We start from the raw sequence: 16,269 nt of genomic DNA on the forward strand, positions 1-16,269 counted from the left end.
AAGGTTTAAGAATGCATGCTACTATGCTGGGCATGGTGACACATGCCTGTAATCCCAGCATTCCAGAGGTTAGGGCAGGAGGATTGGTATGAGCTCAGTGCCATATGTTGACTGAAAAGCCAGAGCTAAGGCTGGAGAGATGGCTTAGTGGTTAAGGTGCTTGCCTGCGAAGCATAAGGGCCCAGGTTCAATTCCCCAGGACCCATATAAGCCAGATGTACAAGGTAGTACATGCATCTGGAGTTCGTTTGCAGTGGCTAGAGGTTCTGGTGTGCCCATTCTCTCCCTCCCTCCCTCCTTCCCTTCCTCCCTCTCTCTCTCAAATAATTTTTTTTTTTTTAAAAAGCCAGTGTTACACAGCCAGACCCTGTCAAAAACAAAAAGAGTGCTGGAGAGATGGCTTAGCAGTTAAGGTATTTGCCTGTGAAGCCAAAGGAGCCAGGTTCGATTCCCCAGGACCCACATAAGCCAGATGCACAAGGTGTACATGTGTCTGGAGTTCATTTTCAGGGACCAAAGGCCCTGACACACCCAGTCTCTCTCTTTCTGTCTCCCTCAAACTCTCTCTCAAATAAATCAAATAAAATTAAGAAAAGGCCAGGTGGTGGCACACACCTTTAATCCCAGCATTCAGAAGGCAGAGGTAGGAGAATCACCATGAGTTCAAGGTTACCCTGAGACTACAGAATGAATTCCAGGTCATCCTGGACTAGAGAAAGCCCCTACCTCAAAAAACAAGAAAAAAATTAAGAAAAGAGTAAAAATCAATAAATTAAACACAAAAAGAGGTCTGGAAAGATGGCTTAGCTGTTAAGTTTCTTGCCTAAGGGCTCAGGTTCAATTCCCCAGGACCCACATAAGCCAGATGCTCAGGGTGGCATATGCATCTGGAGTTAGTTTGCAGTGGCTGAAGGCCCTGGCAAACCCATTCTCTCTCTTTCTCCCTCTCCCCTCAAATAAATAAAAAAATAGAATTTTTTTTAAAGCCACAAAAACAAATATCCAGGCATGGTGGTACACACGTGTAATTCCAACATTTGGGAGGTTAAGGCAGAATCAAGTTTGAGACCAATCTGGGCTATATAGCAAGATCTTGTCTCAAGGAAACAAAATACATGGTACCAAGAAAGAAAAAAGTTCTTCTGGGCATGGTGGCACACGCCTCTAATCCCAGCCATCGGGAGGCAGAGGTCAGTGGTGGATCACTGTGAGTTCAAGGTCATCCTGAGACTACACAGTGAATTCCAGATCAGCCTGGGCTAGAGTGAGGCTACCTCAAAAAGGGAAAAGAGTTCAAACGTGAGGAAAGAAGAAAAGAAGCGTAAGGTAAAGGCAAGTGAAACACACACATCAGAAGACTTATCCCAGAGGCAGAAGAGAATTTCAGATAATGCTACCACCACAGTTGTGAGTTCATGCTAACCATGGGTCAGACCTTGTCCTTGGAGAACTTACATCCAAGCCAGCACAGGAGAGGCACCCCACAAACAACTATGATGATGCCTGGTGTCAGCTGGTGACAAGTGCTATAGAGAAGCAAAGAAAAGACAGTAGTGGATCCAAGTGAGTGACACTGCATAAATCAGTGGAGTGTCAGGAAAAGCAAGCCTAAGAAAGGCCTGCCTGCCCCTGGGAGAGGGAGAGAACAGGCGCTTGAGGAAAGTCTAGAAAATCAGTGATGGGGCTGGAGAGATGGCTTAGCGGTCAAAGTGCATGCCTGCGAAGTCTAAAGACGCAGGTTCAATTCTTCAGGTAAGCCAGATGCACATGGTGGCACGTGCACCTGGAGTTCATTTGCAGTGGCTAGAGGCCCTGTCATGCCCATTTTCTCTCATAAATAAATAAAAAGCATTTAAAAAAAGGAAAATTGGTGATGAACACCATGGAAATAAGTTATTGGCAGTACTTGAGAAGGAAATGGGAGAAGAGAATACAGTCTTTACAGAAATAAAAGCCACTTTAAGGCTGGGATATAGCTCAAAGGTACAGCACTTGCCTACCATGTATAAGGCCCTAAGATTGGTCCCAAGCAAAACACACACACCACTTTTAACAATTTCAAAAAGTAAAGTTGTTGGAAACCAAGTCAGGAACTCGGGTGACAAACTTAAGAAAAAGCTGACAGAAGGAGAATAACATGTAAAATAACAGATAAAAGTGACCCATGAATGCCAGGCGTGGCAGTGGACGCCTTTAATCCCAGCACTAGGGAGGCAGAGGTAGAAGGATCACAGTGAGTTTGAGGCCACCCTGAGGCTACATAGTGAATTCCAGGTCAGCCTGAGCTACAGTGAGACCCCACCTCGAAAAACCAAAAAAAAAAAAAAAAAAAAAAAAAAACCCTCGAGACCCATAGGTGGTACACACCTGGATTAACTAAGGCAGGTGAGGCACACTCCTGAGACAGAGAATCTTCACAGCCAACCTGAGCTACAGCAGTAACACTCAAAAATAAAACAATAGAGTGATGGAGAGATGGCTTACTGGTTAAATGGCGCTTGCCTGCAATATCTAAGGACCCAGGTTCTATTCCCCAGTACCCACATAAAGCCAGATGCACAAAGGGGAACATGCATCTGGAGTATGCTTGCAGTGGCTGGAGGCCCTGGCATGTCCATGCCCTCTGTGTCTGTCTCTCTTCTATAGCTCTCTGCTTATAAGTAAATTAATTTTTTTTAAGGTAGGTTGTCACTCTAGCCCAGACTGACCTGTAATTAGTCTCAGGGTAGCCTTGCATGCATAGAGATCCTCCTACACCACCACGCCTGGCTAATAAAAATATTTTTAAAATATAAAACAATATCACGGGGCATGGTGATACACACCTTTAATCCCAGCATTCAGGAGGCAGAGGTAGGAGGACTGCCATGAGTTTGAGGCCACTCTGGGACTACATAGTGAATTTCGGGTCAGCCTGGGCTAGAGTGAGATCCTACCTTGAAAAACCAAAATAAATAAATAAGATTATATACATATATATTTAAAACAAAAAAGGCTGGGCATGATGGTGCACACCTATAATTTCAGCACTCAGGAGGTGGAGATGCACTCTCATAATCACAGCACTCAGGAGGCAGAGGCAGACATATCACTGTATGTTAAGGCCAGGCTGGTCTATAAAGAGAGTTCCAGATCAGCCAGGGCTACACAGTGACATATGGGCTCAGAAATAAATAAACAAACAAATAAAAGAGTGACCCATAAGAAGACAATAGATGACAAAGCACAAAGAGAAAAAAAAATGAAAGAAAAAACATATGAGAAAACAGAAGAAAACTTTCCTAAAGGAAATTCAAGCCAGATTCAAAAGAAACACTATCACGCTGGACAGATGGCCAAAGGTGCTTCCCTGCAATGCCTGGGAATGGCCTGGGTTTGACTCCCCAGGGCCCCCGTGAAGCTGCACGCACAGATGCACACAGCAGCACCTATACGCATGTGGGGTTCACCTGGTATGCCCATTCGTGTTCTCATTTTCTGTCTCTCCCCGCCAATAAATAAAAAATACTTTAAAAAGAAAAACAAACAAACAAACAAAAAAAGACTGTGTGGGCTGGAGAGATGGGTTAGCGGTTAAGCGCTTGCCTGTGAAGCCTAAGGACCCCGGTTCGAGGCTCGGTTCCCCAGGTCCCACGTTAGCCAGATGCACAAGGGGGCGCACGCGTCTGGAGTTCGTTTGCAGAGGCTGGAAGCCCTGGCGCGCCCATTCTCTCTCTCTCCCTCTATCTGTCTTTCTCCCTGTGTCTGTCGCTCTCAAATAAATAAAAAAATAATTTAAAAAAAAAAAGACTGTGGTTGCAGAGATAGCTCAGCAGTTAAAGGCCCTTGCTTGCAAATCCTGACAGCCCAGGTTTATTCCCCAACACCCATGTAAAGCCAGATGCACAAAGTGGCGCATGTGTCTGGAGTTCATTTACAGTATTTACAGGAGGCTCTGGCACACCCGTGCTCTCTCTCTCTTTTCTTTTTTTTTTTTTTTTTTCTCTCACTCTCTGTCCAAATAAATAGTATAAAAAGACTATACCAAGCCGGGCATGGTGGCGCACGCCTTTAATCCCAGCACTCCAGAGGCAGAGGTAGGGGGATCTCTGTGAGTTCAAGGCCACCCTGAGACTACATAGTGAATTCCAGGTCAGCCGGGGCTAGAGTGAGACCCCACCTCGGGGTGGGGGGTGGAAGGTGAGACTCCCCATGACATCAACCAGGGTGGTCAGTGACCCTGCTAACCCTGGGAGGCAAGCAGCTGTGGAAATCAGCAACAGCTGCACTAAACCCTGAGGGAGTGAGCCCTGAGTTGTCCCAGCCGAGAGCTGGCAGGCTCGGTGTGAGCACTGTAACCTGCCTGTAGCCGGCCAAGGTCTCCACGGGGCCAGAGAGTCATGAAGGGGCCCAGGCTTCAGGCCAGACTAAAACTGCACCCCTGAGAGAAGTCCCCTCAGAGGAAGTGCTAGGGAAGCTAGGGGGGCAATCATCAGGCTTTTCCAAAACCCCTATTCTACCAGCCAGTACCACTCCTGCTTTGCTGCCACTCAGGGTCAGAAGTGCCTCTAGACAATCCTGGCTTGCTTGGTCATTTCTGGAAACGCATTTAGCTTTATGGAGCCTCCTTTCCCCCATCTGTGAAGTGAGGATCATCAGAGCTCTCCCTGGAGTTCCCATGAGGATTAGGGACAAGGTGTGGTGAACAAAAGAATTCATCACCCTACCTGGTACACGTCATTCACATCGGTCTGCTCTCCAGGCACAGCTCAGGGGGGTGGGGCAGCATTTCTCTACACCACCTGCGACAGGCCACCACCCCTAACTCCTTCCCTTCTCATCACAGTGATCGACTCCTTCGTAAAAAAAAAAAAAAAAAAAGGCATGGGCCCTCCCATTCTCACCCATTGCTATACTGCCATCTTTGGTGCTTGGTTCTGTTTTGGGGTCCTGTCGTGGCGAGGGCACTGCTCTAGACGATCTCCAGGAAGGAGAGCTCCAGGGAGAAATCCACACTGTTACATCACATGTGCCTGACGCAAAGACAGTGTACACTCGAGGAACCAACGAACAATGGACTGACATGCTGGTGGACGTGTGCCCACGCATGCCAGCAACCCGACTTGTACTTCGCAGCTACCTGCTACCCTGGGTCAGGCCAGGGCAGAGACAGAGGTGGCAATGAAAGCGGCACAGAAGTAGGTCCAGGCTGTGGGTGGGGCAGAAGGCCACTCTGCCTGGGGAGGGGCGGGGGGGGGGGCAACCATGGGGCAAATCTGGGTAGGCACCTCGGACAAGATGGTCCCTGGGCAGGAATTAATAGAGCCCAGATTACTGTCTCTAGCACAGGATCACTCACCTCTGGCGTCTGGCAGATATACCCACCACACCCATGGAATCCCGCCAAGGCCGTGCCGGCACGCCCTCGCCCCGCACCCCACTTCTTTGGGAGCTTGGAAGAGTTTGTTGTTAGTGTCTTCACACTCTTCTCCCATCCTTCACCTTGTTCCTCAGGGGCCCCACCGACTACCCCTTTACCTACCCCACGGGCTCCCAGCCCACAGGCTCAGCCTCGGTGCCCCGCCCGTAGCTCCTCCCCTGAATGCCTGCCCACATCCAGCGCAGAGGAGTCCTCCAACCCCTCCTCTACGCAAAGTACGCAGGCCACCTTGCTCTCCTCTCTGGGAAGTGACAGCCACACAGGGGCATGGGGAGTCCACCCACCAAGTGCTTCACTCACCTTTCAGGACCCTGACGTTCCAAGATCTTAACCTGATGGGACAGCGGCGGGTCAACTCCACTGTCTGTTTCTAAACTCCCTGAGGAAGCCCCTTGTGTGGCATCAAGCCACCTCGTCCAGGTAAGCCCTGTAACAGCCTCCTCACCCTCCCTCCACACGGTGGCTCCAGAGAGAGTGAAGAGGACACTGAGTGGACACTGGTCACAGACATTGAATGCAGTTCAAAGCGGGTAGCTGAAAGCCACAGGGATAGGCCCAAGGGGCAACACCCATCCTTCTATTCACTAGAGGAAGTACCCAGATTCCAGGCTTTTCCACATGACTTGGCTTGGGGGAGGATGAGTGCTGTTCTTGGTCCGTGCAGGAAGACTGGTCACGATGGTGGCACCTGAAGGCCTCTCTGCCAAGGGAAGGTCGTGGGAAGCCCATAGGCTGCCCTCTAGCCTTCAATTCAACCTCCATGGAGGCTGTGTCCCCATACCCGCAGTGACTCCACCCCTTCTGACTCCAATGACACCTAGGACCCCTGCAGCCCTGTGTGGTTCTGGCCCTTCACCTCGTGTCCGACCAAAGCCCTTTGGCACCTCTGACCTGGCCTGGCTGTGCAGAGCCCCAGGTGGACCTGGTGTTGGGCGGGCCTCTGTTGGGCCAGGCGTGTGCCTCCAGGCTTCACGGCGCCGCACAAACTTGTCTCCCGGGATTTTTCCACACGAAACACGTCTCCCAGGAAAGCAACCGGTCTGATGAGATGGGTGTGCAGTGTTCCCACCCCACCCTCGGATGCCCCCACGGTGCCATCTTCAGACAGAGGCTGCTACCCACAGGAGCTGGGCCCTGACGGAGCCCACCACAAGAGCTGGGACCCAGATGGAGCCCAGGACGTCTTGGCCTGCAGCAGTGGCCTCCAGGATGAGCCAGAGGACTAGCGCGATCCAAGCCGGTGGCAAGGTAGATCTCCCAGCCCTGTCAGCCCTATTGTGGGTCCAGTGGCCCCAAGCCTGGCTCCACCCTAGGGGTCCTCACCCACCAGGACCCCTCCCCAAGCTCCCACTGACCTCTAGCTTCTACCCTCCAGTCCTTCCTCTTCAACTCCAACCTTCTGATAACTGCTGGCTCCTTTTAAGCCTTGGTCATTCCCAGGCATCTGCCTCAGTAACCCTCTGCTAAGGCAAATGTCTTTAGGGGATCAAGGCTTGGGACAAGGGCCTGCCATGAGGGAAGACAGCTTGGACAGAACCCAGAGCCAGGGTCTAGAAATAGGTAGAGACTAGGCATGCTGATGGAGGAGCACCTGAGAGACTCTTCCCCAAGCTCCAGCCCTCCTGGTTTTGTCCCCTGGGCCCTAGAACCTGACTTGGATGCCAGACCTGACTCAGAGCATGTTGGTCCACCTAACAGGGTTGCTTAGGGGGCTTTCTAAGGACAAGGTCTGATATCCCCCACCTCTAGCCCTCCCACCCTCTCCAGTCCAGCCCTGCCCCCACCAGCTTCTGCCCCCCAGTCTGGCAGGCGCTGACATGAGCCCAGGCCCCTCTGAGTCAACCCCCTGGGGCGGTCCTGCCTGCCCGCCCTGACTCATGTGTTGGGAACGGGCCTCCCACCCCAGGGCTGGGGGGCAGGAGCTGGGGAGAGTTGCCAGTGAGGGCCAAACGGCCCTTCTGAGGCCTCTATAGAGATCAGGGCTCAGACAGGTTACTGGCTTCACACGTTGCGGGTGGGCATCTGTCTACTTGCCTCTTGGGGGGGGGGTCTCACTGAATTCCAAGGACCAGGGCAAAGGCCTACAGGATGTTGCACCAACCCTAAAACTTCAGCCTTCATGTCCTTCATTCTCAACCAGTCTGTAGATACCTACCCCACTGGGCCTTCTCCCTTCCTGGGCCAGGCTGTCAGGGAGGCTCCTCTTCTTTGGAGAACTAGAGCTCCCAGAACCCAGACTGAGATGTCCCCCCTCCCCTCTGGCTGAGAGTGGCGGTCAATGGGTTCCCAACAGGTTCTCTGCCCCTCTCTCAAACTCAGGATGCTGGTCTGCAGGGCCTGATCAGGCCTTTGGCTGGCTGAGAGCAAGTAGAACTTAAGTCCTTGTGGCGCTCTCCTGGGATAGGAGAATAGGGAAGGCCAGGCCAGGACTTGAGGACACACAGGGCCGGTTCTTCCGCCCAAATTCCACCTTCAGCAGCCAGTGGCCCCTCCCTCTCACCTGGCCCAGGTGTCCCCGCCCCTAGCCGAGCTCCGGGCTGGGCAGGCGTCTGTTTCAAGGCCGGCTCTAAGCGCACCGGCCAGGAAAGGACTTTGGGAAAGGGGCCTTAAGGGACTAGACGAGGAAGAAGCCTAGGCCAGGTGGGCCGGCCAGGCGCCCCTGCCACCATGCAGGACGGTAACTTCCTCCTGTCGGCCCTACAGCCTGAGACTGGTGTGTGCTCCCTGGCTCTGCCCTCGGACCTGCAGCTGGATCGCCGAAGCGCCGAGGGACCGGAGGCTGATCGGTTGCGGGCGGCTCGAGTTCAAGAACAAGTCCGAGCCCGCCTCCTGCAGCTGGGCCAGCAGCCAAGGCACAATGGGGCAGCAGAGTCCGAAGGCGCCACGGAGACCATCAGAGGTAAGCCATCTCAAGCAAAGTGGGCAACAAGTGGCGACGGGGGACAGCGGTAGCAGGCAAGAGTTGACCAGGGCGGGTGTGGCAGTGTCAGGGACAGAGGCCACCTAAGCTCGAGGTGCAGGCCTTGACTCACCGAGGCCTGCTCTGAGTCACCGCCCCGCCCCAACAGGCGTGGGGAGCAGCCTGGGTGGGGCATTCCTCCTCCCCAGCCAGGACCCCCTGGATACCCAGGGTCTCAAGGACCTGTTTCGGCTTGGACCCACTTGTTCCCTTCCACAAGAAGGATCAGGGAGACACAAGGCCAGGCCTATCTGTCGACAAACCCGGAACACATCCGTGCTTGGCCACACAAAACACAGGCGCACACCGCAGGCTCAAGACAGAGGCCCTCCCCAGCCGACAGCAACGAGCGGTGGGGCAATCGTGGACAGAACCTGGGCCTGTCTGGAATAGGGGCTCCCTGAGGAATTGCAGGACAGGGCCTGGCAGGAGTGACCCAGATATTCTCCATGAGAACAGCCAGCAGAGTACCCCTCAGGGACACTCTGTATAAGGGCGGGTGTGTTTGTTTGTGGGTGGGGTGGGGGGAGAATCACAGAGACTTGCTGAGTTCAGGACAGTCATTCTACAAACATCTTTTTCTCACCTGCCAGGAATTAAGTTGAGGCAGTACAAAGAGCCTCTAGTCAGACACCCATTTCACAGTGGTCCACATGATATCTGGAGGGCTCCTAGAATTGGCCTCTAGCCAGTGTCTACAGGGAAAGGGTCTGCCTAGTTCAGGGACTAGTCAGGGACTGGATTGCTGCCTGAATCTCTCTGAGCCTCAGCCTTACTGGGGCCAAGTCAGTGCCCAGGGGTCATGGGGTGGGGGAGGGTTAATTACCACTTGGCTACCCTGCCAATTAGGGGGAGGAGGATAGTAATTTGGGGGTGGGCGTAAGGTCCCCAGGCTGGGGTGTGCCCCCCAGGCTGGGCTTCACTAGCGTCAAAGGGTTAACAGCCCCTGCCTAGAAGCCTCATTAACCTGGGTGGGTCTGGGGATCTCACTAGGTGGGAGAGTCCCCAGACTGTCCACCCCCTGAGCAGAGCTGGGGGAGGAGTGGGGCCCTCTTCTATTCACACTATACCCTCTGTATCAGTTGCTCTGCCCTCCCACAATGCAGAGACCCTGGCAGAGGCTGAACCCCACTCAGACCACTGCACTGCTACCATCACCTCTTAGGAGGGTCTTTCCTGGCTGGTCTCAGGCATTCATCCCTCCGCTCAGCACCTGCCACCTATTCACTCAGCTGCCCATTCACCATCCACCCCCGTGACCCTCACTCACCTCCGTCTCTCCCACCCCTCCATCCACCTATCTGTCATTCCAAGCTTCCAGCCCTCCCTTCCCACACACCCACCTCTCTCTCCACTTACGGTGGAGCTGGGCTGACACCCTGCCCTCGGCTAATACATAGCTGGATGGGGCCGGGTGTGGTTCTTGCCTGGGGCTCTGCCAGGTGGGAGAGGCCAGTGCCCATCAGGGCAGACTGGCCCAGGTAGAACACATCCTCGGCCAAGACAGTGTCACTTCCCCGGGACTACGGCACAGATGGGATCTGTGCACAGAAGTTGCTCAGAAGAGGTCACCGAGGGTTGGGGCAGGCCGGGCTGGCTTCCTGGAGGACAGGGTTGGGTGCTGTGTCCTGGCAGACATTGGACAGTTGATGGAGACCCTGGCATATTCCCCAGGCAGCCCAGAGATTGGCAGGGTGAGTTGACTGAACTCCCTTGGGCAGAAAAGGTACAGCTGGGGGTGCTGAGAGGATGGCCCACCAGGGCGGACTGGATAAAACAAGCTGAGGTCATGGCACTACCAGCGGGCAAAGTACTAGCCTCAGAGCCCACCTAGCCTCCTGGCCTGAATCTTAGGTCACTCTGGGCATCATAGAGACATCTATCCAAGGGGAGAAAAGATGCCAGCATTTTGCCATCCAGCATGGTCAGGCTGCCACTGTCCCTGTCCACAGGTACATCCAGGGGTCAGTACCATACTCTTCAGACTGGCTTCAGCTCTCGATCTCAAGGCCTGAATGGGGATAAGACCTCGGTGAGTCAGCTGTGAAGTCTATACTGAAGGGGAGGCTCGATATGGGAGGCTTGGGGCTTTGGGTCAACGGCAGAGGATGCCAGGGTAACCCTTCACTATGCCTTCCCTTCCCACAGACCTTCCGACCTGTGGCCAAGCCAGCCTACAATCCAGCCTCCTGGTCCTCCCGCTCTGCTGTGGACCTGAGCTGCAGTCGAAGGCTGAGCTCCACCCACAATGGAGGCAGTGCCTTTGGGGCTGTGGTGGGGTATGGGGGTGCCCAGCCTACCCCACCCATGTCCAACCGACCAGTGTCCTTCCATGAGCGTGGTGGGGTGGCCAGCCGGGCTGACTATGACACGCTGTCCCTGCGCTCACTGAGGCTGGGACCTGGGGGCCTGGACGACCGCTACAGCGTAGTGTCAGAGCAGCTGGAGCCTGCAGCCCCTTCCACCTATAGATCCTTTGCTTACGAACGCCAGGCCAGCTCCAGCTCCAGCCGGGCAGGGGTCCTGGACTGGCCAGAGACCACTGAGGGCCCCCCTAGCCGAACTATCCGTGCACCTGCCATGAGGACCCTACAGCGGTTTCAGAGCAGCCACCGGAGCCGTGGGGGCCCTGGGTCAGTATCAGGGACTGGCCTGGAGCCCGTGGCCCGAGCCCCATCTGTACGTAGCCTCAGTCTCAGCCTGGCAGATTCAGGCCACCTACCTGATGTGCGAGGGCTAGACAGCTATGCAGGCCACCGCACTCTGCAGAGGCTCAGCAGCGGGTAAGAGACTGGGCCTGGAGCAAGGAGGGGACTGAGCCGCAAGGCATGGCCCAAACCCAAGGTCAGCCATGATCCCTGAACCCTGGTTCTGCAGCTTTGATGACATAGACCTGCCCTCAGCAGTCAAGTACCTCATGGCCTCAGACCCCAACCTTCAGGTGCTAGGAGCAGCCTACATCCAACACAGGTGCTACAGCGACGCGGCAGCCAAGAAACAGGTGACCGCCCCACCCCACCCGTCATCTACCCTGCTGGCCCTGGAGACCCCGCCCTGTCCCTCCGCTCTCCCTGACCTCCATCCCTCGGCCCCCTTGCTGATCATCAGGCTGACTGGGCCTGACCCCACCCTGTCCAGAGCTTCCCTTTTTTTTTTTTTTTTTTTTCTAGGTAGGGTATGACTCTAGCCCAGGATGACCTAGAATTCACTGTGTAGTCTCAGGGTGGCCTCGAACTCACAGTGATCCTCCTACCTATGCCTCCCGAGTGCTGGGATTCAATGTGTTTTTATACACTTCCCTCACCTGTACTCTTCCTATAGGACATCCACGTCACCAACATACCCCTGCACTGACTCCATATACCCGCACCCTCTCCGTATGCCCGCGTCACCTATACACATATGCAAAGACCTGCACTTACATGCATACATGTGCATGCACTTCCACACATCTGCCCAGTCATCATATAGCCGTGTGTATCTGCATACATGTGCTACAGGCTCGCAGCCTTCAGGCGGTACCCAGGCTGGTGAAGCTCTTCAACCATGCCAACCAGGAGGTGCAGCGCCACGCCACAGGTGCCATGCGCAACCTCATCTATGATAACGCAGACAACAAGCTGGCTCTGGTGGAAGAGAATGGGATCTTCGAGCTGTTGCGGACACTACGGGAACAGGATGACGAACTGCGCAAGAACGTCACAGGTGCCCTCGCCCCTCTTGCTCTGTCAGTAACCGTGTCCCTCCTTCCCTGCACTGCTCCCCCTCACCTGCCCTCTGTCCCCTCTCAGCTGACTCCTCTCTTCATCACGATTTTCCTCTCCCCCCCCCCCGCCCGTCCTTGTTCTCTAAAATCTGTGTCTTTATTTTGCCTTCCCTGTCCCATCTTGGGTTTTTTGCTGGTTTTGTTTTGTTTTGTTTTGGATTTCTTTCGGAGCAAAGGAGGTCTCACTGTGGTAGACCAAGCTGGCTCCCAGCTTACTGTTTGAGAGGTAGGACTCAAACTCATGGCAATCCTCCTTCCTTAGGCTCCTGAATGATGAATTGCAGGCATGAACCACCATGTCCAGCTGGGTTTTTGTTGTTGTTGTTATTGAGTCAGAGTCGCAATATGGCTGGCCTCAAATTCATGGTCTTCCTCCTACTTCAGCCTCCCAAATTCTGAGATCATAGAAATGTCCCACCATGCCTGCACAACACTATTTTTGTGGCTCTTTCATTTTTATTTTTCTGTGATCCTGGGGTTGGAATTTAGGGCCTCAAACGTGTCAGGCAAATGCCCTACCTCCCAGGGCCTCATGTCCTCAAATGTTATTTCTTTTTTTTTTTTTTTAATTTTTTTTTTTAAATTTATTTATTTGAGAGCGACAGACACAGAGAGAAAGACAGATAGAGGGAGAGAGAGAGAGAATGGGCGCGCCAGGGCCTCCAGCCTCTGCAAACGAACTCCAGACGCGTGCGCCCCCTTGTGCATCTGGCTAACGTGGGACCTGGGGAACCGAGCCTCGAACCGGGGTCCTTAGGCTTCATAGGCAAGCGCTTAACCGCTAAGCCATCTCTCCAGCCCCTCAAATGTTATTTCTATTGCTTGGTCCCTACCCATTCCTTCAAGGGTCACACTAAAAGTGTACCCAGCAGGGATCTCAGGCAAGGCCAGGTACCATGAAGGTGAAGGCAGCCCTACTTCACACCATCCCCAGAGGAGCCAGAAGGGCTAGAGAACTGACCACATATCTGGGCCTCCTACCCAGGGATCCTATGGAATCTGTCCTCCAGTGATCACTTGAAGGACCGCCTGGCCCGCGACACACTGGAGCAGCTCACAGACCTGGTGCTGAGCCCCCTATCAGGGGCAGGGGGACCTCCCCTTCTCCAGCAGAATGCCTCTGAGGCGGAGATCTTCTACAACGTTACTGGCTTTCTCAGGTGCCCTGGGTGGAGGCATTGGACTCGGGAGATGCTGAGGGGGAAGAGCCAGGTGCCCATGGGAAGAGCAGGGATGCCTACAGTCAGCATGTTCATTCGAAACCAGGAGAAAACTAGCCAGGGAAGCTGGGCTCGGGCTAAAGCAAGAGTGGGTCAAGCTGGGTATGGCTGTGGGGTATGGGTGTCGGTAGACCCTGGAGCTGTGCGCTCAGGTTTAAGTCAGGTTTCCCAGTCATCTCCCCAGACTTTTCGTAGATTGGAAGATGGGTATGTAGAGGGACACGGCAAGGGGTATTTGGTTGGCTCTAGGGACATCAAGAGCACAAGAGCCAGGCCCAACTCGGGAAACAGAGATCACTGCCCAGTGATCTCCTCTCCAGGGCACGGGCTTCTGGTCAGAGGTCCGTGGAGTAGCTCCAGTAGGGTCTCTTGGGGGTTAGACTTTTGGTGTGCCTCTTGCGGGAGTTCTGATCTGCTTCTATCCCCAGGAACCTCAGCTCAGCCTCCCAGGCCACTCGCCAGAAGATGCGCGAGTGCCATGGGCTAGTGGATGCTCTGGTCACCTACATCAACCATGCCCTGGACGTGGGCAAGTGCGAGGACAAGGTGAGGGCCAGCTGGTATGCCAAGGGGGCCCCAGGGGCTCCGGCCCGCTCTGACCACCCTCTGTTCTCTGCAGAGCGTGGAAAACGCCGTGTGTGTGTTAAGGAACTTGTCCTACCGCCTGTACGACGAGATGCCGCCATCCGCGCTACAGCGGCTTGAGGGCCGGGGCCGCAGGGACCTGACCGGGGCACCGCCTGGGGAAGTGGTGGGCTGTTTCACACCGCAGAGCCGAAGGCTGCGTGAGGTGGGCCTGTGCCTGGGAGGACAGGCAGGGGCCGGGAATCCGGGCCTCACACCCCCCCCCCCCACTGCATCCCTGGCTCCGGCTGACCCCTCTCCCTCTCCTCACCCAGTTGCCTCTGACAGCCGACGCACTCACCTTTGCGGAGGTATCCAAGGACCCCAAGGGTCTCGAGTGGCTGTGGAGCCCCCAGATTGTGGGGCTCTACAACCGGCTGCTGCAGCGCTGTGAGCTGAACCGGCACACTACAGAGGCAGCCGCCGGCGCTCTGCAGAACATCACCGCGGGCGACCGCAGGGTCAGTGGACTGACAGGTCCTGCTTCGGGGCTTGTGCTGGACAGCAGGGGCACCTGGGTGGGTGGCCACGCCTCAGGATTTCACAGCTTGTTGGGGAAGGGACACCTGAGAGTGAGATATGTGATGGCACCCATGCTCAGCCTGAGGGATGGGGCTCTGTGTACATTAAGATTCTGAAATTCTGAGCCAAGGGGTTACCTGCTCTTGTCCTGGATGGGCCAGAACACAGCAGACAGAGGTACCAGGCAGGAGGTAGAAAAGCAGCTCTGCCTCAGTGCTGGCTGGGATGCCACTGGGACTCAACACCCTCCTGGCCCTTCCGTACAGTGGGCAGGGGTGCTAAGCCGCCTGGCCCTGGAGCAGGAGCGCATCCTGAACCCCCTGCTAGACCGTGTTCGCACTGCTGACCACAACCAGCTGCGCTCGCTGACTGGCCTCATCCGAAACCTGTCACGCAATGCTAGGAACAAGGATGAGATGTGTGAGTCAATCTGTGTCCCCCCCCCCACCCCAGGCTGGCACAGAGCCTGACTCCCCAGGTTCTGGCTTCTGCCTAGCAGCCTGGATGGAATGGGCAGGCACATCAGCCCCCAGGGGAGGAAGGTACCCTGGGTGCCAGGGCATCACGGAGTGTGGGAGACTGACGCTGACTTCTTGGCAGCCACCAAAGTGGTGAGCCACCTGATCGAGAAGCTCCCTGGCAGCGTGGGTGAGAAGTGTCCCCCGGCTGAGGTGTTGGTCAACATCATAGCTGTGCTCAACAACTTGGTGGTGGCCAGTCCCATTGCCGCTCGGGACCTGCTCTACTTTGATGGGCTCCGAAAGCTGATCTTCATCAAAAAGAAGAGAGACGGGTGAGAACTGACCCGACCTTCAGCAGGGTGGTGGGGACGGGGCAGATGCCACCCACTATGCCACCTGGAGTTGACCTTAACCCTCCTGACTACCCCTAGTCCTGACAGTGAGAAGTCCTCCCGAGCAGCCTCCAGCCTCTTGGCAAACCTCTGGCAGTACAGCAAGCTTCACCGTGACTTCCGGGCGGTATGTTCTGCAGAGCCCCAGGCAGTGGGGTCCTGGGGCGTAGGGCCCAGTGCAGACTGCAGGTTGTCAGGGGAGTGTCATAGAAACCCACATGGAGTGGGAAGTCCAGAACCCAGAGACAGGAGGCCCAGGCTTTGTGTAGCACTGTGTGGGGAGGGCAGGGTCTCAAGGACAGCAAAGCCAGGCAGCAGATCCTGACCCCCATTCCTTCTCCACTGCAGAAGGGCTATCGGAAGGAGGATTTCCTGGGCCCGTAGGCGAGGCCTCCTGGAGAAGGTGGAATGGTTCGGCTTCTGAGAGATAGGCTCAGCTCCGGCTGCTCGACAGCCCATGGAGGAGCAGATGGCCATGAGACCTCTCCCCAGAGCCCTCTGTGCACTGCTGAAGAAGCCAGGGCCCGTGGGAGGGGACAGGGGCTTGCGGCTGGGGATTGGCTTCTGCAGGGCAGGGGATGGGGCAGGGTTTGAGCTGCTCTGGTGCATGGGGTGGTGACCCAGTCACAATGGCAAAGGTGGGGCTGCTTGTGGCTTGGCGGTGCCTTGGCACAGCAGTGCTGGGAATAAAAATTGGTTGTGAACACAGCCGCAGCCCCGTGTGCTTCTGTGGCTGGCTGCTGCAACATGCCCACAAGCATACCCACCTGCCCCTGAGTACCCAGGTTCACACTCAAGACCTAAGGTCAGAGGACCCGGGACAGGCACAGAGCATCCACTAGGGGGAGCAGAGAGACAGGGTGGACAGGTGTTGCCTGGGGCACAGACACAACAGAGCTGAAGACC

General features: G+C 55.2%; 1 protein-coding gene and 1 long non-coding RNA gene across 3 annotated transcripts; one reads left to right on the plus strand and one right to left on the minus strand.

Annotated features, from left to right (window-relative positions):
- Positions 1-7,972: 7,972 nt before the first annotated feature.
- On the plus strand, positions 7,973-16,000 carry Pkp3 (plakophilin 3). Its single transcript, XM_004654163.2, has 13 exons — positions 7,973-8,318; positions 10,331-10,410; positions 10,527-11,161; positions 11,256-11,379; positions 11,879-12,083; positions 13,130-13,304; positions 13,793-13,910; positions 13,984-14,154; positions 14,264-14,449; positions 14,777-14,930; positions 15,111-15,303; positions 15,403-15,490; positions 15,712-16,000. The coding sequence occupies exons 1-13, from the start codon at positions 8,087-8,089 to the stop codon at positions 15,745-15,747; spliced, it is 2,397 nt and encodes a 798-aa protein (XP_004654220.1). The 5' UTR covers positions 7,973-8,086; the 3' UTR covers positions 15,748-16,000.
- On the minus strand, positions 12,952-14,890 carry LOC123454154. 2 transcript variants are annotated; one of them, XR_006633198.1, is made up of 4 exons: positions 14,648-14,890; positions 14,290-14,554; positions 14,026-14,104; positions 12,952-13,883 (listed from the first exon to the last, which is right to left on the minus strand). It is a non-coding gene; the product is annotated as an uncharacterized LOC123454154 (long non-coding RNA). The 2 variants fall into 2 exon arrangements; XR_006633193.1 differs by having other exon boundaries at positions 12,952-14,104.
- Positions 16,001-16,269: the final 269 nt, after the last annotated feature.

Source organism: Jaculus jaculus, chromosome 1 (genome assembly GCF_020740685.1).
Source record: "Jaculus jaculus isolate mJacJac1 chromosome 1, mJacJac1.mat.Y.cur, whole genome shotgun sequence".
Taxonomy (NCBI): Eukaryota; Metazoa; Chordata; class Mammalia; order Rodentia; family Dipodidae; genus Jaculus; species Jaculus jaculus.